The sequence below is a fragment of the Gigantopelta aegis genome, chromosome 9, assembly GCF_016097555.1.
Source record: "Gigantopelta aegis isolate Gae_Host chromosome 9, Gae_host_genome, whole genome shotgun sequence".
NCBI lineage: Eukaryota > Metazoa > Mollusca > Gastropoda > Neomphalida > Peltospiridae > Gigantopelta > Gigantopelta aegis.
This window is the reverse complement of record NC_054707.1, coordinates 33,104,390-33,126,275: the sequence shown is the minus strand read 5'-3', so window position 1 is coordinate 33,126,275 and position 21,886 is coordinate 33,104,390. Positions and strand designations below refer to the sequence as shown.

Sequence of the window (21,886 nt, the reverse complement as noted above, 5' to 3'; positions counted from 1 at the left end):
ACCATTGTTGTCAAACATGGAGGTGGGTACAGGTGCCAGTTCGTACTTCAGAACACTCTAAATCAATATCCCTCACTTTCTGTAGACCCTGGAATATATCAGTGTGATATCATATGCAGGCACTTGACCAACTTTGATCTGCTTCCTTGGTGCTGCCATGGTGATTACCTGCTTTGTCAGGGGCTTGTGAAAATTGCCAGGCCAACTCTCTTCATATTTTCTCATCTGTTGTTTGCTGAGTTATCAGCACTTACACTATCTGGAGCAATCTTACCAGCCACAATATTGATGAGACCTTTCGGGTGACTGTCTGGTTGGAGAGGATCGATGCACACAGCTAGCCTTTCTAGTATGTGTTATCAGCCACATCAGCCTGTTTCCTATATGGCATGTCTTCCTTGTGAGCTATCACAGTACAATGGTCATCACCTTCTCTTATTTCTGCTACATCCTTGGTCAGCCGACTACAGATGTCAAGACCAAGAGCCCATTTTTTCAGAGGTGTTGGTTTCAGCGTGATACCTATGATGCCACCAGGTCCATGACCATACCGCATGCAAGTTGACTATGTACATGTCTCCTCCAGGAGAACCATCAAGTCTGTGTAAAGGTAGGTACACTGCTCTTGTTTTAGGTTTAACAGTATGTCCTTGCTCCCTGGAATGACCTGTACTGAAGCCATTAAACTCAGGAATGTTAGGCTCACACACTACAGCTTGCATGAAGGTATAGTCCCATATAATGGGCCCCTTGTATTGAGATTTGTTGAGAAGCAAGTATCCTGAGTGGCATGTCGGGTTTCTGGGGGCCATCATATCGTTGCACTGGTATGTCTGGAAGGATGTCTTCCCTCATCTCAGATTTTTGGAGACGTGTGATTGTTTGCTGCTCTGATGTATATGTCATGTATTATTATTATTATTATTATTATTATTATTATTATTCATGGGTATTTTAAGCTGTAAGATAAAATAAAAAATAAATCTTTCAGAAGTTTTGGAAAGTAGTTAAATCCTTCCATTTGCCATACTGTAGGCCATCTTCAAAATCATGATTATGATTTTGTTTTCTGGCATTTTTTCATATTTTTTTTTTCACAAACGTACCTGGACACCAATGAAACTTTTATTATAGACTCTGTGTAATCATATTATTGTGCTTCTAGCATATGAAAAACTGGAGTTTGCCACAAACATCAGCCCTCTATGTCCATTATTAACAAAGATATGGCAAAAAACAATATTTTGTGGTGGTCATTTTGAATTTAGGTTGTAAAACAAATTGCTCAAGGGTGACAGCTTGTCACCCGGCTGAAATATGTTCAGGAAGGTCCAATCTACCTGACACAACAATAAAACATTGTATATACCCTAAAACATGCTTTTCTGTTCTGCCACTGGACTAACAGGATTACCCCCCAGCAAGATATATCATTTGTATTTTTGTCTCTAACTTCACTGTTGAAATTTAGTAATCTTGTGTGTTGACCTTAAACATCAATGTTAAATTTCACCTTCAAAATGTCTAAATCACTTCTTAAAATAGTTATACAAGCAGATGACGTTAAAGTACCACATACATTTTTAACAAGTATTTTTTCAGTAATAATACTTTTTCGATTTAACACATTCATTTTACCCAGTATGAGCATGAATAATGTTGCTACATACTGTTTGACCTACTTTTGTCATAGTTTCCAACTTTTTCTATATTTTCACTCTTTTTTTCCATAAGGCTGTGCTCGACAGCCTGTAAAATATACCACTGGAAAAAGATTCCTGTTATCCAAATGAATGTATGCAAAATTTTATTTACTTGAAGTCTGACCATGAAAATTTTAGAAAATGATTGTGTAACCACTCCCTTTGATATTCCAGATGTTCTGACAACTGCACATGCTATTCATGATTTATGCGCACAGCTTCCTTATGGGTATTTTGGGTCACGTGATCCTGGTTAATGTTATTTTCCATATTATTGGATTGCAAAAAGATTGTATGGTTTCTCATCACTCAAAAAACCACTTGGTGGCATCTGATTATCATCACGGTAATGTCACACTTTTCAGAAAATGGACATCTAGCAATTGGTATACTTAAGTTGGAATGGCACAAAAATGTTAAGAGTGTTGTGGTATTCATTAGTGTTCATCCGAACACCATGCAGTGTCTGCGGAGATGTTATCAATGGTTAGGAGTACTACAAATCTGTATTTAGGGAACCTATGTGTGACGTCACGTTTGAAAAATGCCTATATCAGGCTAGTACACCAGAATCATTTGGAAATGACAAGTCTGACATCCTGAAACATCCATGAAGTAAGAACAATTGTTGGAAGAACTACGCAACCAGTCGTATGATTTAAAAAAACAAAAACAACTGTTCTGCAATATGTTGTTCTATTAAATGATCAACGACGCACCAAGCATGATGTAGACTGCACTTTAGGTTCAGAAGTTATGACTGGTTAACCGTACTTTTATCAGATAAATAATACATGTATGGCAAACAAAAGGTTGATTTATTTGAAAAGAATAAGTATTGGTGAGATCTTAATGATAGACAGGAACGTTTTACCATTAGTATACTTTATTACAGAGAACTTTATGTAACACTTTCTACTATCAAGACTTCAACTGAGGTACAGTAATGACAATATTCCAAATTCAAACCACTGCCTCCCCATGGTTCAATCTGCAAATGGATTTGTGCATAAATGAAATTTTAGCATGGTGATCTTTCCACTACTGAAATAAACTCATTTTTGAAAACTTATTTTTATTTTATTTTTTTTATTTTTTGTACATAAATAATGAAGTTGACCCAACTCTAGCAATACACTGTATTGAAAGGATGTAACCTCAACCAGTTTTGTCCTTAGAAATACAATTTTCTACTTAAAATTTTCTGCTGGCCTAACCCTCTTCATTATGTATTGTGTGTGTATGTAAGAATGCATGTAGCCTGCCTGTACATCTTATCTTAAGTATATATAAATGTGTACTTTTACATACAGGAATGGAAGGAAGGAAATGTTTTATTTAATGACGCACTCAACACATTTTATTTATGGTTATATAGCGTCGTACGTATTGTGAAGGACCACAAATATATTAAAGAAAGGAAACCCGCTGTAGCCATTTCATGAGCTACTCTTTCAATTAGCAGCAAGGGATCTTTTATATGCATCATCTCATAGACAGGATAGCACATACCACAAACATTGATATATCAGTCATGATGTATTGGCTGGAACAAGAAATAGCCTTATGGGGCCCATCGACGGGGATCGATCCTAGACTGACTGCGCATCAAACAAACTGGGCTATGTCCCACCCCTACAGGAATGGAGGAAATGTCTAAAATTGTAATTCATGAAATCACATGACTTTTACATCAATGACCATGGTATGTACTGTCTCGCCTGTGGAAAGTGCATGTAAAAGAGGTTTCTGCTTTTTCAGTAAGATAAACTTATGTACAATAATCATGTTAAACACAAAAATAGCCATTGATTAAAATGTGCCACGGTGTTCAACATTCCTTTCCTGGATTTCCTTGTCCATCAATAAATCGGAATATATTGATGTAATGCCATGGCTCAGTCAATAATGGATTTTTGACCTAGGGTGAGACGAGCCGCTTCAAAAGCCATAGAAATGTATAATATATTATACAGCTTTACATAGGATTTAAGATATATCATTTAATAACTGTCCCCTAGCTGCCAGTTATTGGCATGAGCTAAACAGTAGATGTCCATTTGTTTTTGTTATGTCCAATTTGGATAATTTGGCATGACTATAGACCCACTGAAGATATTCTTGGCGAGCATGCTGGGCCTTCACTACCCAGGCGCGGATCCAGGATTTTTTAATAGAGGGGGCCCAAAACCCTTTGTAGTTTTTGAAAACAGAATTTAAAGATCCTTCACAGGTGGACGGGATAACTTTGCATGTTTGTGTATTCTGTAATATATATTGTTTGACCATAAATGTGTGTGTGTGTGGGGGGGGGGGGGGCTTTGAGCCCCCGTCTGAATCCACGCCTACTACCATTATAAAACCTATATTTATAGTTAACATAATATGTAAAATCAGGCACGGTGCAAGAAAGTAGACATTGGGGGTGGAGGAGATGACTGAGATCGAGGACGCATGGCAAAGTTTCTAGAAGGTTCGGGGGCATATGCTCCACCATAAAATTTTGAAAACTAGATGTCCTGAAATGCAATTTCCTACATTCTACAAGTAAAATTTATCTCTGCCTTAAGATTTACTACCAATAATATTTTTGATTCAGAATTATTGGGTAATGCTCCGCCGCGCCTGTACATACGAATTAAAAATATTGTTCTTGAAAATACTAGTTACAAAACTCGACAAACACCCATTCAGTCATATTCGTGACGGGTCCTTTGCTACCCATCCTCCAGACCGTTCTGTCTTTACATACAATTTGAAATTGTATCAGTAACAGGACCGTACCATGATCAAAATCTGGGGGGGGGGGGGGGGGGCACTACTTTTTATAAACAAATCAAACATTATACAAATTAAAGCTTGAGATGTGTATGCTATTTTCTGGAGTAAAAAAAAGAGTGATATTCTCAGGGGGCTTCTGCCCCACCCCCCGGAGGTACGGCCTTGGGTAACTATTGCTAAATCTTGAATGATACTATATAGTATATGTAATATGACACACCACACCCACCCACATACTACCACCTTAAAAATGTATTTTATTTTGTATTATAATAGTATCACAAATAACAATTATGACATGAATAGACTTGCACTGCCAAATACATATGAACTATTACAGGGCCTATGTAAATGTATGACAACATAATGTAGAGACAGCTTTATTCAGGTAAAAAGTCGATAATTCGCTGGAATACATAACGCTAATTTCTGTGTGTCTGAATTGCCATCGCAAAATAAAGCACGTGGGTGTTTTATCACGTGATATTTGTTATTGACCGGACCAACGCTGTTCCGTCTCGCTATATTACTCCTCCGGTTATAACATAACTATTTTATATTCCACCCAAACATTGAGAGCGCGTGCCAAGTAAACTAATACTACGTTATACAAATCACAAGTAAACGTTTCGGTGCAACAACATTGTTCTTTGTTGTAATACACGCGCGCAAACGTTTTACTACTTTTTCCATGGGAGGAGTGTATGTACTCTGTCCACCGGAGCCAATAGCGTAACAGCTACAGTGGTGTAGACGTCCATGATTCGTCCTTGTTGAATGGCATAACCAATCACCTTACCATCGCACCGAATCCATCGGCCCAATGTAAGTCCTCAAATTATCTTATTCATTGTACTTTGGTAATCGTTGTGACACACATTTACGCATTGGTCGGCACTCTTTAACATCAAATAGCTTTATAAAAGCCATGTAAATAGTCGTACAATTTTGTTAAAAGTCGCCCGAAAACGTATTCCAGTGCCATTCCAAAACTGACGTATTTAGGTCATGTTCTTTGTCTGCGAAAACATTCGCGATATTTTTGGCTATTTCCTTTAAATATACAACAAAACAAGTGTCATAGTTTCTTTTAAATAGAAAGATGAAATGGAATCTAGGTTTATACATAAATATCATTCTTTTTACACGTATGTGTATACTGTAAATTTAAAGAAATATAAACAAAACAAAGCGCGATTATCTACATAATATTATATGATAATTATCTGCGTCATTCTTTGTAATTGTACATACAGTATACCTAACCCTAGAGCGATTTTGTTTTCTTGTTTTAACCTTTTAAGTACTAACACGAATTACTGATATCAAATAAAATTACATAGGATATGTTGATTAAGTTGTAGGCTATAGGCCTATAATAGGCTATATCAGAACATTTATGTGTGTTTATGCACATTTTAATGAATTGTTTGACCAGTTTGTGTATTTAATGGTACAATCTTATTACTTTTTTCATTTTCTTTTCTTTCATTCTACTTATTTAACAGGAAAAAAGTAATGGAGACTGACCATGAAAAATTGTTCACACACAGAGTTTGACTGTTCTATTTTTGTTAAATCTTAAACAAAATTGCAGATAATATATATTTACATTTTTTAATTAGCTGAAAAATTTATATTTATGATCACTCTTTTGAATCACTGTCTACTGAATCGGGACATTTGGGCTTTCCCAATATGCCACTTACCATTAGTTTACATTCTCATTCTTACCCAGTTAAGGGTGCAAACTCATCTAGCCAAAAAAATTAAAGTATGTCTTAGTTTTTGATACCTTATACCTTCAAAACTAATTTTTGTACTTTTGAAATTAAATAAGGCAAAAACACATGACCTATATACATATATGTAAAAAAAAAAGCCTGTAGTTTTTTTAATTTATGGCGATCAAACCGTAAACATATGAATGTTGCATAATTGTTGAATTGCCCCAATTTCACATAGTTCTGTGAATACATTGTTTTTCCCTGTATTAACCAGTGCCTGTTGTAGAATGTGCTGACCTCTATGGGAAATTGCATATAAATGATCCATTACTGGTTTTTGGTAGTAGCCCAACCCCTGCAATTGCCCATGGTAATCGGCAATGGTGTGGACGTTTATAATTCTAAACGACACTTTTTTGCCTTGGACTATATTCAGTTTTTTTTTTCCATTGATATGTTTTTTGCTATGGACATTTTCTTTATTACAGAGTTGGTAGCCTATAGGTGTCTGAGTGACAGTAGGTTTCTTATTTAAGGTCTTGTGTTTTAAAAAATCCAGTGTTGAAAAATCACCTGCCTCCAGAAGTACCCTTAAGTTTTAAGATAACATGTTGGAGTGTGATGTTTAAACTACATGTAAGACATGTATTTGAAAATCAATGTTTTTAAAAATATTTTTTAAGCTGACAAGAAGTATGGAATGGCTAGCTCTGGGTGAACATAATGTTTCACCAAATTATCTATTCAACTTCAAACATGGCAGAAAACTACCAGTTATTTTCTAATAAAATGTAGGAAAGTTATTTCACCAACTTAAAATAAAATTTGGCATTTTTTTTTTTAAATTTGCCATTGGCGAATTTGGCGACTGCCAGAAGTAGCCCTGAATGGACGTTTTGATAACATACATGTCAACTTTCACGCATTTGGCAAGAGTCTCACAGATTTGTAACAAACATCACGCTCTTACACAGTGCTACTATAATCTCACGCTTTTTTAAAATAAAATAAAATGTTTTATAAGCATTTATAAGTATTTTAGAGCTGTATGGAATTATATGCTGATTATGCACACACTTTTAACATTTTTGATCACCATTAAAATGGTCAGTTCGGAATCTCAATCACCCTGCTATCGTAAATGAAATGAATGAATGTTTATCGACAACCTAGCACAAAAAATGCTACAATTGGGAGTCAACTAAGGAACTGTTAAAGAAAGCAAAACGTGCTACCAAGACTGGTTGGACAAATCAAAACAGTAATGATTTCAGGTGTTCACGAATGGTGAAAATAAGCTTATATTCAGAATCATTATTCACTAAGTGAAAGAATTATCTATTAAAGTTAAGTAAATGCCCTTTTCGTTTCCTTTCTTGCTCTAAATGCATGTTAAAAAGCTTCTAGAGATCTCCATTTTGGGCTTAAACAAACCAAAAAAAAAGTTTTTACCTAATGGTCTTTGGGGTCTTTGTGTCTCTTTCTCTCCCCCCCCCCCCCCCCACCTCCTGGACTCCAGCTTATATTTTTTTCACTCTTTAGATCTAATTGCCCCAGGTTGACAGCTCTGTAATAATAAGCTTCATACATTTTTCTGTATAATAGCTGAAATTCTCTTTATTGTAATGTTTCATTTCTTGTATCTTTTCCAACACAAATTGTAATAAACTTGATGGTATCTTTAAACAATATATTATGTTGAGAAAGGTCTCTCTATACAGGCTCTACCGGCCTAGGTAGCGTCGTGGTTAGGCCATCGGTCTACAGGCTGATAGGTAATGGGTTCGGATCCCAGTCGAGGCATGGGATTTTTAATCCAGATACCAACTCCAAACCCTGAGTGAGTGCTCTGCAAGGCTCAATGGGTAGGTGTAAACCACTTGCACTGACCAGTGATCCATAACTGGTTCAGCAAAGGCCATGGTTTGTGCTATCCTGCCTGTGGGAAGCGCAAATAAAAGATCCCTTGCTGCTAATCGGAAAGAGTAGCTCATGTAGTGGCGACAGTGGGTTTCCTCTCAAAATCTGTGTGGTCCTTAACCATATGTCTGACACCATATAACTGTAAATAAAATGTGTTGAGTGCGTCGTTAAATGAAACATTTCTTTCTTTCTTTCTATACAGGCTAAGCCTGTTGCCCAATCCCAACTGTTAAATATTAATAACATAAATATTTGAATTTAAATCACAATGTTGAAATCAAAGTATTCGCGTTATGTTTAATTCTTAATCTACAGTCTCGGTGCTCACACGAGCAAATTTTTGGTTTAGTCAATTTTCCGATATATCAAGTATTTCCGGGATTATTATCAAAATGTGGTTAATTTAAGGAATAAAAAAAAAAGTAATATCAAATGAATAACTTTAAAATACAGAAAACTGAATCAACATAACTTTAAGGCAACTCATCCAAAAAGAATTGTTTTCAGTTAAAGGTGAGCTGTTTTTAGCCTGCCTGCATATTTTAATTAACTATCTAGTTCAAGAGTATAAATAACCATTTATGCTAAACACTACATAGTCACAATTTTAGATTGTGCTCAGGTGTAGTTTCTTAGCAGTGCCTTGGTGAGAACATTATACATTATTTATGATATCATATGGCAATACTATTTGTACATATGTTATCAATTTACACGTTTGACTGGGTGCTCCTAGGTTATGACCTCTTTGCCACAGCCATATCATTGAATAAAGTAGTCATGATTAAAACTGATTGCTCTGTGACATAAATTAACTTGAAATTGATTGCTATCTGATGCATAAGTTAACTGCAAGTCCAGTATATTATATATTTTTGTTAGAAAAGACATTTAAATTTATTTTAAAGCTGCTTTTTGAGGCTATATATAAAAAATATAGTTACACATTCTTGTTCTTCAGGTTTCATTTAAAAATCTATCCAATTAGCTTTAGCTGATCAGATATGTTTTGAGGCAATGGTATCCAACGGACCCTCATGTAGTACAGGCATGGGTCCAGGAGTTGGGGGTGGGTGGTGGGGGAGGGACATGGTAAGAGGTGTTTGAACAGGCTTTTATTATTATTATTATTTAAAAAAAATTGCATGTCAGTTTAAAAAGGTATTCTGGGATCTAATTCACTAAACTCGTGTGCAACTTTGCGATATCACAATGCAATGCAAAAAGACTTGCAAAGAGGATGCTTTGTTTTCTAGCAGAGCCTAAGAGACTGTTGTGAATTAGGCCCCTGTTTTGTAAAAGATATGTATGTTTTTGACGTTGGTGAAACAAAGGTTTGTTTGTTTTTTCTTTGTTGTTAATGAAAATTGTTTTGTTCTAGAGCTGATGAGTGCTGTGTCACATGGAGCAGGTGCAGCTTGCATCCACATATGACAGCCAGAACCCTCTCGGCTTGATACAGACACTGCAGCTCCCTGTTCATGGGGGACAACTCCAGCCGCAGACAGTCCAGTTGTCTGTCCATGGGGGGCAACTTCAACAGCAGCCTCAGGTACTAAATATCACTTGTTTGTAAGTCAGTCACATGAAACCATTATGCATACACTGATCATCAGAACCCATTTTTTTGGTAAATGTGGTATTGAACCTTGTATTGGTAATAGTGGATTATGCTACATGATAATGTGTAACGAAATTTTAGTTCTGTGATTTTATCGGATAATTACCACAATATAAAAAAATGATGGTTTCCATGAATTCCATAGGCCTGTAGCTCATCATGTCAAGTGAGAATGAATTTCAGACGGTCCATGTATGCAACATGTTGTAGTTGATTTAAAGAGTACTGTAGAAAACACATCTATTAGTAGTAGTAGTACTTACCAGCACTTGTAAATATTTTAATAACCAAAAAACATTTTAATTACTTGTCTTGAGAAATAAGGTTTGATTACTTCTATGGCTGGCTATTTATTATAACTATTCACAGCTAATGTTACTGCATTGTAGTACAGTATTTTGTTTAACATAATTGTAAACAACACCATAAAATAAATGCATATATATATATTTTTTTAGATAGTGCAGTTCAACCCAGGGGGTTTAATTCAAGGCCAGAACTTTATGCTACAAGCCTTGCCTCAAGGTCAGACATTACAAATTCAAGGTCAGCAAGCTTTTGCTACAGGACAGCTCTCTGGACAGACGACCCTCCAGCATGGACAGCCTATTCAGTTCCAGCAGGCTCTTGCCACAACGCAGGCGTATCAAGTCCAAGACCAGCAGACTCTGGCCTCGTCTCAACCTGTACAGGTTGACGGTCAGCAGTCGTTTGCCAGTGCCCAGCCGACCGACATCCAGTGTCAACAGAAAATCTCAACCAACCAGATTATACAGGTTCACGATCAGGATAAACTGAGCAGCAGTCAGGGTCAGGGTGAGGTGGAGTCCGAATCGAATGAAAACCAGCAGGAATTGTCTTCACAGCAAGATGTAGCAACCAGTCAGGGAATGGAGAGCCAGCAGGGTCTGCCATCCAGTACAACCGTCCAACAGCTTCAAGGTCAGACGCAGCTCACGTCAAGTTGTGTGGAAACAATCCAAGTTCAGGGCCAACAGACCACATGTATGACGAACGGGCAGCCGGTTCAGATACAGAATCAGCAACTCTTCGTTCCGCAGCAGCAGATGGCTCTATCGGATCAAATTACAACAGCTCAAGGACAATCTTTTCAAATCCAAGGTCAAACGTTAACACCACAGAATGTTCAGTTCCAAGGCCAGATGACTCAGGCAAATGGTCTCCAAGGTTTAGGACAACAGAATTTTCAGATCGCTGGACAAAACTGCCAATTATTACAACAGGTTTGAATGCTTTTTGAGTTTGTAATTACATTTATATTCTTTTACAGGCCACTGAATATTCATTATACTTTTATATACTAACTATGCATATTCACTGTTTTGACGCATAAGTATTTATAAACAAAGTTGGGAACCATTTTTTGGTACTTTTTGTGAATGTTTAATAAAATTCAAAGAAAAATATTCTTGAGCAATGTATTCAGAAATGTATACATTTTAGTGCACTAGTTGACATACATGTATTTGGCTGTGGATTTTTTTAAAATTTGCTGATCATTAGCAGAACTTTTTAATAATTTTTAAACAATATAATTTATTGCCTTGTGAAATGATTTGACAGTGTTAAACAAGTTATTCTACAAACCACTTGTATATAATATACATTAAGCACTGATGGAATGTTAATATATTTTGTAGCTTGTTTCATTGGTTGTTTAATGGGTGTTTTTTTTTCAGTTTTCCTTGCTTGGAGGTGCTCAGACAATACAAGGCCAGGCAATACCACAACAGGTTTGTCAATTATTTTGATTAAATTTTGTTTCTGATGATTATAAATGCTTTGAATGCTGACACTTTTGACATGGCCAAAATAAATACCACAGTGTATATTTTGAAGTATGAATCATCAAGTATATATTTTAAATTGAAAAATCAAGGCTATATTTTAAATTGAAAAAGTCCCAACAAAATAAAACCATAGTATGTTATAAACCATATTTTAGAAATATGTCCTTTAAAAGTATTGTTCCTACATTTGAAGTTTTTTTTTTTTTTTTTTTACTTCATATGGTAACAGGTTCAGCTATAATAAATATTAAGCATAAATAACTTCTATATCAAGTTTATTTTGTTGTTTGTTTGTTTGTTCGCTTCTCGTGTGGCTCCTTATTTGTTGAATATGTATATCATATAGACCTTAATTTTTGAGGAATGTTTACTTTCATGTATCTATGAAATTAAAAAAAAAATGCTTCATTAGTCCCCTACTGGTCCAGACTACAGGTTTAATTTCCATCAATCTGTCTGTCCATTTGTTTGTCTGTCCCACAAGTAGTTTTCCAGATTTTTTTTTACAATGTATCAAGATATTGAACTGAAACTTCATATTTAGCTTTATCATGTACTGTTACAAATAAAGTTTGATTTACATGGTGATTTACTAATTTTTAACTAGAGTTATGTCCCTGGAACCTAGGAGATATGAAAATTAGTTTTGTGGACTTATTTTTCGCAATGTCTCAAGATATTGAGCTGAAGTTTTGTGGATGGCTTTATCATATGATGTTATAGATCAAGTTTGTCATTCATGACAATTTCTTTCACAGAGTTATGGCCCTTGAACCAAAATTTGTTTGGCCCGGTACTCTCAGAATACTTGTTTGTTTTGGAAATAATTTACATATGTAGTTATAATTTAATATCACTCAAGGCAGCAAATTGTGTTTATGGTCGTGATTCCTCACAGATTTTCTCTCCAATGTTGATTCTTTTAAGGAGTATGATTTTTCTCCTTGACATTCAGGAGTATGACTTATCACTCTCCACATTTGATACTTTATACTATTGATCAACAATACTTTTCTTGTATAATAATCTCATAACACTTTTTTTGTTTTGTTACATCCAGGTTATAATTCAACAACAAGGTCAAAACCAAATCATTGGTAATATTGGGTCTTTTTACAACACTCAGACTGGACAGATCATTTGGCCAACCCAAACAGCCACAACCGACCCTTCACAACAACCTCAGAGTGAGTTTTAAAGAAAAATGGGTGTGTGGGTGTGTTGAGGATTGATAGATAGAAAAAAGTTAAAGTTTATTAATCATCAGCCATTGGATGTCAAACATTTGGTAATTTTGACATTTAGGCTTAGGAAACCCACTAACCCATTAACAGCAAGGGATCTTTTATATGCACCATCCCACAGTGAGGATAGCACATAACTACAGTCTTTGATATACCAGTCGTGGATTGTAGACTAACTACTGGGCTACATCCTAGCCCCTTGTTGGATTGATGAATGGAAGATGTAATATATACAACATTACACGTGTACATATTGTAAACTTGTACCACAGTTGGTTATATGGTGGTTTTTGGGGTTGAAAATATTATTGTTTTTGCAGTTAGAACATCAAGATATATTTTCAATAGAATACGTTTAGTTGAATTCTCAAAAACGTGTAAATTTGTCTTGCTGGAGCAGAGGTGAAAATGCATGCACATATATATGCAAAACAGATATATTGGTGAAGTCTGTTAAAATGTTGTGGTTCACTATACATTTTCAAGTTGAGTGACCAAAACTTTCCTGAAAATGTTTGTTTACAGTTAGCAGTCGTACATTTGAAAATGTATATTTGGTGTTCATTTCACTCACAATTTAAATTGAAAATAAAAACTGGGGTAAAAGTTGTTTTTCCCATTTTTGTTTAAGAAGTAATGAAAAATTTTAGCTTGTAAATTGATTGAAAACACATTTTATTGCATAAACAACAAACGGATTGGGCAAAAGTTTGCCAAATTACTAGGCCCTCTTCTTGTTTGGAGCAGGACTCGAACTTCAGAATTTGTTACCTACAGCAATTTTGAAATGTTTTTGCCATAGGAAAAATGCTCAACGACGGCAATTTTGAGCCTGCCTACAGCAATTTTAATTTGGTAACTTTTGCAACAAATGTAAAAACCAAAAATAGTCCCTTCAACCGAAGACAATTATGTTTATCCATCGACAAAAAAACCACCTGCCATCAGTGAAGCCCCTGACCGATGGCAATTTATATTACAACTACGGCAATTGTCGTCGGTACTGTCATTAAATTCGAGTCCTGTGAGAGTGTGTTAGTTTGTTGTTTCTTCAATTACAGACATGTACCAGGTTCAGTCTCTACCCACAGACATCACGTCACAACCCTCATCGGCCAGCTCCTCCCCAGCGGCGGTCCCTGTGGTGTCTCCAGCTATTGCCAACCTGTCGACAAACACCAACGGAATTGTGGTCGTCGGCTCACAGCAGCAGGTGAGTACAGGCTTTCGAACAGCCTACAGTGTGGAAGTACTTCACAAATACAGTGTTAATAATTTTTGACAAAAAACTACGTAGAGGTGGTACAAGTTTATAACTTTTACTCACAAAGGTTCATTTTAAAATAAATACATAAAATAATGTTCATATATGAAAGGGCAAGTATTATGTTTGTTGGTTTTCCCAATTTTTGTGACATTTTACAGTAGTTAATGTTTACAATTACACAATAAATCAATAAACTTGCATTTGTGGTCCTATGTCCAGTATTTACAGTGGTGATCTGAATGTTGAAGGTTGTTGTGGTGGGATGTAAGGAGAATGATGCAGACCTCTACGCAGGATTTTTAATGTGGGAGTGTATGAATTCCTTGTGATGGGACCAACAATGGCTTTAAAAAAAAAAATCACGTAACATTATCTAAATTTGAGAGAAAAAATGTGGACCTTTGGTAATTTGAGGGAGGTGTACGCACCCATGACCCCCCTGTGTATGGGCCTGTAATGAGTTGTAGGATCTTTCATTTGTTTTTCATCATTCCTGTTGTGTGCTGCAGGTTCAGATTCCTGGTTCCACGAACACGACCACAATACAGCAGGTGCAGCTGGCAGCAGACATTCTAGATGAGGAAGAGCCTCTCTACGTGAATGCCAAACAGTACCACAGGATACTGAAACGACGACAGGCACGCGCCAAACTCGAGGCAGACGGCAAGATAGCAAAATCAAGAAAGGTAAGAAAGGTAAAAAAGAAAAAAGAAAAATTTACTGCTGAAATCACAGTGGTAACATTTTGTTTCTAATGAGGGGATAGATAGATCTTTTGAATAAGGCATTTGGAAAAACATACTTACTTACTTAATCACCTTCCATTTGAGAAGCACATACGGCTGTAACCAGAGATAGCCACTGTTGCCTGTCTTTTGCCAGCTTCTCCAGCAGCCCCCCAGCTCAGACTGCCCTCTCGGATTTCCTTCTCTACTGTCCTCCTCCATGTTTCTTTTGGTCTTCCCCGTTTCCTTTTTCCAGGAGGGGTCAAAGATATTTAAAAAAAATTATTTTGTATTCTTGTTTAATTTCATGGACTTTATCTTGTATTATGTTCATATTAAGTATCTTATGATTTTAGCACCAAGATGTGGTTAGATATTTTATTGGATAAAAACGATTTGTGCAAAAACAATATAAGATCTGTAGAAAAGCAAAAAGAGCACTTGAACTACATTTTGGGGTTGTTGGGCAATTGTCTCAAATCTTCACAACTAGGTCAACAGTCTTAACTGTAATAATATAATCAGCCAGTTATTTTGAAACATTTGACAAATCAGTTTTTGTTTCTAGCTTATTTCATATATTATTATTACATTAAAAAAGAACATTAAAATTATGCATAACAGTTATTAAAAGTTGTTTATTATTATGATTAAATAAAAAAAGAACATTAAAATATGCTTAACAGTTATTAAAAGTTGTATATTATTATATTAATGTTTTTCCTACACTGAAACTTGCAGAAATATCTACATGAATCTCGACACCGCCATGCTTTGCATAGATCTCGTGGTGATGGAGGTCGGTTTTTCACCAAAATTAAAGAAGAAGATACCAAACCAGATGAATTTCCAGCTTACAATATCAAAATGGTATGACATTACTGTTACATGGTTTAGTTTAATGGGGTTTTTCTGTATTTGTTTTCATGGCTATAAGTTTAAGTAGCAGGAGGTAGTTTCAAATTTGTGGACTGCATTATTATTTTTACTCTTACTTAAAAAGAAACTGTAAAATATACTAAACATATTGAGTTTTGTTTTTTTAAGAATTGATTAACACATCGAGATTTGGGAGAATTACAGGTTGATACACTGTTTAACATTTCACAGAACTGAAAGTTCGTAATCAAGTAAACCTATTTAAAACTAACAGTAACCCTAATTTACATTTCTTTTGGTGTCCTGTATATTTGGCATAACCAATTCATTCAAGGGTTTTCATTTAATGGTTATAAGATTTAAAAAATACTCATCTTTTTTTTCCTTCGTCTTGTTTTCATTTCTAGTGATAATTTAAATAAGTGAGGCTCGTTTTCTCTTCTTTTTTTTTTTAATTCTGTTTCCAGATATAAAATTTTCTTTGTCACCTTAATTCTAAATATTTTTTACTGCATATCAAAGTTACATTTTGTGCACTTTTTGAAATGGTACAGTTCAATTTGTTTTATTATATTAAAAGACAAAAACTATAACAAAATTCTGAATTTTGTATATGTCGGTTGCAATAGCATTTTATGAACACTGTTTCGCTGCCATAGGAAGGGGATGCAAGGGAGGAGGGGGGGGGGGGGCATGTGCATGTAGCTGCAGCGATGGTTTTATTTATTTTTACATGTATGTATATATATATATATATATATATATGTGTGTATGTGACCCCCACTTTTTGGCACCATCCTATGTCTGTGCTGTTTCTATGCAGTATCTACCATCAACTAAGTTCACTGGTTCTTCATTATAGGAATCAAATAATGCCGAGACAGACTCTTTCAAACCACTGGAAATCAAAACTGAACCGCGGTCTCCTGAGCCTGAATCAAACAGCACAGACGCATCATATCTTGTTCCTGTGAACAGTTTGGTGCAAAACCAAAACTATCCTGTACCAGAGCAGACATCTTTAGATAGTGGATAATATATAGGTGTTACATAGTGTTTCATAGTTGTTTCATAGTTGTTTATCATTTATAGCACACTATACATTTCCTGCTGCTGTACATTGCATATGTATTTATAATAATATCAAATACTGATATTTGAACATTGAGTTATCAAAGTATATATACCTCTTAAGACTTTTAACACAGTCTGAGGTTTATCAGATTTAGCATTATAGTTCCATTCTTTATCCATTTACTATAGGTTGGAAAGTGGATTGAAATAATTATATGGGAGGAGATAGTCATTGAAGAATTGAAATCTGTTGAAATACTGACCATTTCTCAAGCATTTTGCTCAGATCAGTGTTTTAGTATCTTTTCTCACTGTAATGTATTCAAAATAAAAAAGGAATTTTTTTCCGGGGGTGTGGGGGGCTTTGCATCAGTTTTATTAGGACATTTATGAGGTCCATATATAATCCTGGTTTTTTAATGCTAGTAATCAAAGAATTTACATTTATTTTATTGTTAAAATACTTTCTAAATAGATTTCTAAGATAAATGATTGTTATAGTTTGATGAATCAGTTACAAAATGCATTGAAATAATTCATGGTTATGATAGGTTGCTATTTTAAAAAAATAATAATGTATTTGCATTTATGTTTCATATGTTTTTTAAACTGCAATCATTTTAAATTGCTGTTACCTCTTGAACAAGTTATTTTAAGTGACATTTGTTAGTACAGTGATGTTTATTTTAGGCAAAAAGATCTATTCATGTTGTTAACATTTTGCTTCATTTTACATTGAAATGTAAGACTTATGTTATTGTTTTGTATTAGGGATGTTCTGTTTTCATTTGTTCTTATTCATGAAATGTGACAAAATTACACCACCTACCGAGATTAAATTATATGTGTATTTAAATGTAACAAAAATGAGGGACAAAAGAGATTTGTAATTCATCAAAGAAATCCCTTTGGCTGATGGGAATAACTAATCTCGTTGAAAGACACCTATAAAACAAAGAGGTAAAAAAGTGATGATGTTATTGAACATTCTGTTATACATCTGAAGTTTATGAAACAATTAGATTGTCACTATTAGGTTAAGGTGTACCTGGACATACAACACTAATTTGTTAAATGTAATTCTATTTTGCTGAAGTGTGGTCTCAAATGCATGTACAACATGCCATTTTTTGAGAGCATACAAATCCAAATATCTTGCAAAACCTGTGTAGTGATATGAACATAATATTCCAACATCACAGCGTGAACATTCAGGCACATGTTGAGGACTTTTTGATGGGGTGGGTTTAGACTGGCGAACAATGTTTATAGAGGCGGGCCGAGTCATGCCCCACAGAAAATATATTGAAAAGAACAAAATTTTCTTGAGCAGGGTGTACAAGCTTAAAAAAACCCACACCTGATGTCCGAGTTTGACATTTTCTAGACCCACCATCCTCTACACAAGGGCTATTTTATGCTAAATAGCACAATGTTAGTTATTAGATTATTTTTCTGTTTTGAGTTAACAAGAGATGTTAAGTGATGGGGAGCTGTGATAAGGCTTTCATGATCTGTGTCAGTGTAAATAGATTTTCTAATTTATAAAACATTGCATTGCAAGTTTCATTTCAAGTTGTTCACCATACTCATATTTGAAATAGTAATTCATTCCACGGCATATTTTGTATTTTTGTAGTTAGTTTTTTTTTGATTGATTTACATTAGTTGTGTTGTTAATCATGCAAGCACATTCAGAATAGAGAGAATGTCACTTAATTAGCTTGAATTATTATTCCCTACAAATACCCTCTGCCCCACATTTATTTTTGGTAGTAATATACATCTACATATTATTCATCTTTTTTTTTTGTCTTGCGTTTACAAAATAAAAGGCAAGATATAGATATTACTTTTTTCGATGACAGCAGTTATGGTATCAACCTTTACAGTAAGGTTTCATTTCTAGATCAGTTTCTCACAAACTAAACAGGGTCAGCTTTGTGTAAGCAGACAATTTCACCAAATTAACTATAGTAAAATTGAAAGAAAGCAGAAAACCTGTTATTTTCTAATAAAATCTCAATTATTACATGAAATTTATTTCGCCAAATTAAAATAAAATTTGCCAAATACTTTTAAAATTTGCAGTTGGTAAATTTGGCGAGTACCAGAAGTTGTAAGTCATTGAAATTTGCTTTATAGTTGCACCTATACTAAAAAAAAAGTGTATGGTAAGAAAGATATTTAATTCAGCAAAATTCTTGTGTTTTTTATGCCACTGGCAACATGTAGTGCAATATCATCATGTACATGTATACCAATGCTATCTACAGGATCCCTGTCAGTTATTGGTGACACACAACACAAGAAACTGGTTGTAGTATTTGTGTTACCTGTTGGAATACATAAGTAGTATCCTGAAAAATTTCTCTCCCCTTCTTGGCCTTGGTTTCTTCAAATGGGTTATCTGTTATGTTGGTCCTCTGTACAGGCATCTAAGAAAATGTTTGGGGTTTATTCTTATTCCCAATTTTTTTAAAAACAAAGTTATTTGTTACGGGTAATACACTGCATTGACAGGCATTGCCTGATATATTTATTCAATAAATTAAAATGCACAGTATGGATTTGGGTACAAAATAACATGTTCATCATATCTGTTTTCTTGAAATGTATGTCTCATATTTGAAATAATAAACTTAAATAAAATTGATAACCAGTGATTCAAGGGTGGACCCACCCCAATCCCCACCCACCCAAAAAAATAATTCAAATGCCCATTTTGAAAGATAATTTGTGTACAATTTTTATTTCATGAATGTCATATTTTTAAAGGGTGCCAAAGTGGTCAATGTGGCCATTTGTTGTGGATCCACCCTTGTGTTTTGTTCAGTAGATTTTGTCCAATATTGAGGTTTGTGTAGTTGTGCACACTCATGTTCCCAGAATATTGAATGTGTTTTACTTGTTTTACATATATATGTGTGTGTGTGTGTGTGTAAATTTGAACATTTTAGGTGTAACTTAATGTCATGCATCATCATTATCGGGGTATGTATTATATTTTAGTTTTATTTTAAAATTTAATAGCTACATGTATTTTAATGTCACCTCATTATACATTATATTATGTCTCTATCAAAAGTTATCCAAAACTAGATGTGCAATTACATATCATCTGTTATTGTGTTGAATGTAAATAGTTATATTTTCAAGTGCTATGTCTTATGAAAAATAATAGAGGCTGTAAAATGTATTGAATTCAAAATGTATTTTAAAATATGTCCAATTTTAAAGGGTTTTTTTTGTTCCTTATGGTTACATAAATAACAGATACAAGACAAAAGTCAGTTGTATATTCGTAGCTACTAAAAGTCCCTGGTCTAATAAATTGATACAGTTATTGGAATCACTATTTTTTTCACACTGTTGACGGTGTCCTCCAATTTTAGCAGTAAATACAATCAATATCTAATTAGTAAGCTGACAAGAAGGTTGTTAAGTAGAAACCATTAAAGGGGCACATTCAACTCTTACTTTGAAGTCGTCGTAATTTGTTGTTTTTGATGGCTTGTGGAATTATTTCTGTTTTGATCATGCTGTAAATTGTGACAGAACTACAAACGTTTTTTGTTGTGAAAAATAACTGAAATCTTTTGAGTTTGCCTGCTTAACTGTGCAGTATGTTTCCTAATAGCATATTAATATTGTATCACTTAGGGAATATTAACAGCCTGGGGATTTTGAACTATTTGTTAATATACAACTGACTACTGTCATTTTCATTTGCTGGTTCATGTAGCCAATTTCTAATCTTGCCAATCAGATGTTGATACTAACATAGAAGTGGATATGAAGGCCACCAAGGTTGGCCCATGTGTTTGAGTGGTAACAGAGCCAGTAAATCCAAAAGTAAAATGAATGAATGTTTAACGACACCCCAGCACCAAAAGTAAAAATGCAAAGGCTGATTGTGTTCATCAACTTTGTAAAATTAACTATTCTAACTATATTTTTCCTTGAATAGATTTAATAATATCTTTCTTCCACTTTTTCATATCTGGTCTTGCACATTACAATTTTAGTATGATACTGTATATGTTATACATTATTTATTAAAAGATAAGACTTTTTGTGTTTTTATCATAGTCCCATTTGTATATTTTTTGTAATATACATATTTCAGTGTTTGTTGCGTTAAGTAGGTTAATTGAAACTGAATACAACTGCCTATATCAGTACCCATGATTTACTATATGATACTGAATGCAACTGCCTAAATCAGTACTTTTGATTTACTATATGATACTGAATGCAACTACCTAAATCAGTACCCATGATTTACTAGTACATGCATTATATGCTTGCATATATTCAAAACTACGTTCTCAAATGGTTGATAATGTATTCTCATCACACCACACCACCTGGCAAGGAGGAGTTTGCTTGGGAACATGTTGTTGCTTCTTCAAGTCTTTCATGAATCCGTTCTCTGTACTGGAACAAAAGTATTACAGACCAGGGCACCATTATTTCACTGTGTTCAAAATTAGTAACATGTTGAATTACAGTTACAAAACTGAAATTTTGGCATGATGTAATGTCATCCTATTTAATAAAAAGAAGCTTAAGCAACATATTTACCAGATATTGATTGCAGATTATACATCTAGTTGCATCATAAATGAAATGAAAGAAATGATTTGTCTAAGTAGAAGCTCACTACATTTTAAAGTATGCTATTAGGTGCATTCTGTCTTCACAGCATACTTAAACAATTGTTCATTTTCATTGTGTTCATTTTTTCTTGTATGTAATGTTTAACAAAGATTATTTGTTTTTACAAATTTTTCTTTAAGAAAAAACGTTTACTGCCAGTCCATAAGAACAAACTTTATTAAATTTTTCTATATTTATTGTTGGTTATTCTTTTAAATGACAAACCTTTTACACAATTTTATCCTGTTTAATAATATTCTTCTGTAGTATTTGTGTTTATATAGCTACGGTAGATCAACACCTTTACAATTTTTAGCTGTATGTGTATTTTTTACACTGATTTTATATTCTTATTAGTAGTTACAATCTTTGATAATAATATTTTCTTAACTATTAATGTTGCAGGATTAATTATTCATCATAAAATAGATTATATTTTAGCTACAAAATGAAGCAAAGAATGTTGGAT

The 21,886-nt window shown here is 34.3% G+C and overlaps 1 protein-coding gene across 2 annotated transcripts; it reads left to right on the top strand.

The window, feature by feature from the left end:
• Positions 1 to 5,054: 5,054 nt before the first annotated feature.
• LOC121380935 (nuclear transcription factor Y subunit alpha-like) lies at positions 5,055 to 21,612 on the top strand. Of its 2 annotated transcripts, none has more exons than XM_041509977.1 (9): positions 5,055 to 5,309; positions 9,516 to 9,686; positions 10,214 to 10,999; positions 11,456 to 11,509; positions 12,627 to 12,753; positions 13,872 to 14,023; positions 14,587 to 14,763; positions 15,544 to 15,672; positions 16,544 to 21,612. In XM_041509977.1, exons 2-9 carry the CDS (start codon positions 9,537 to 9,539, stop codon positions 16,715 to 16,717), a joined length of 1,749 nt encoding a protein of 582 aa, XP_041365911.1. In that variant the 5' UTR covers positions 5,055 to 5,309; positions 9,516 to 9,536; the 3' UTR covers positions 16,718 to 21,612. The 2 variants fall into 2 exon arrangements, with proteins under 2 accessions (XP_041365911.1, XP_041365910.1); XM_041509976.1 differs by having other exon boundaries at positions 14,587 to 14,772.
• The last annotated feature ends 274 nt before the right edge of the window (positions 21,613 to 21,886 follow it).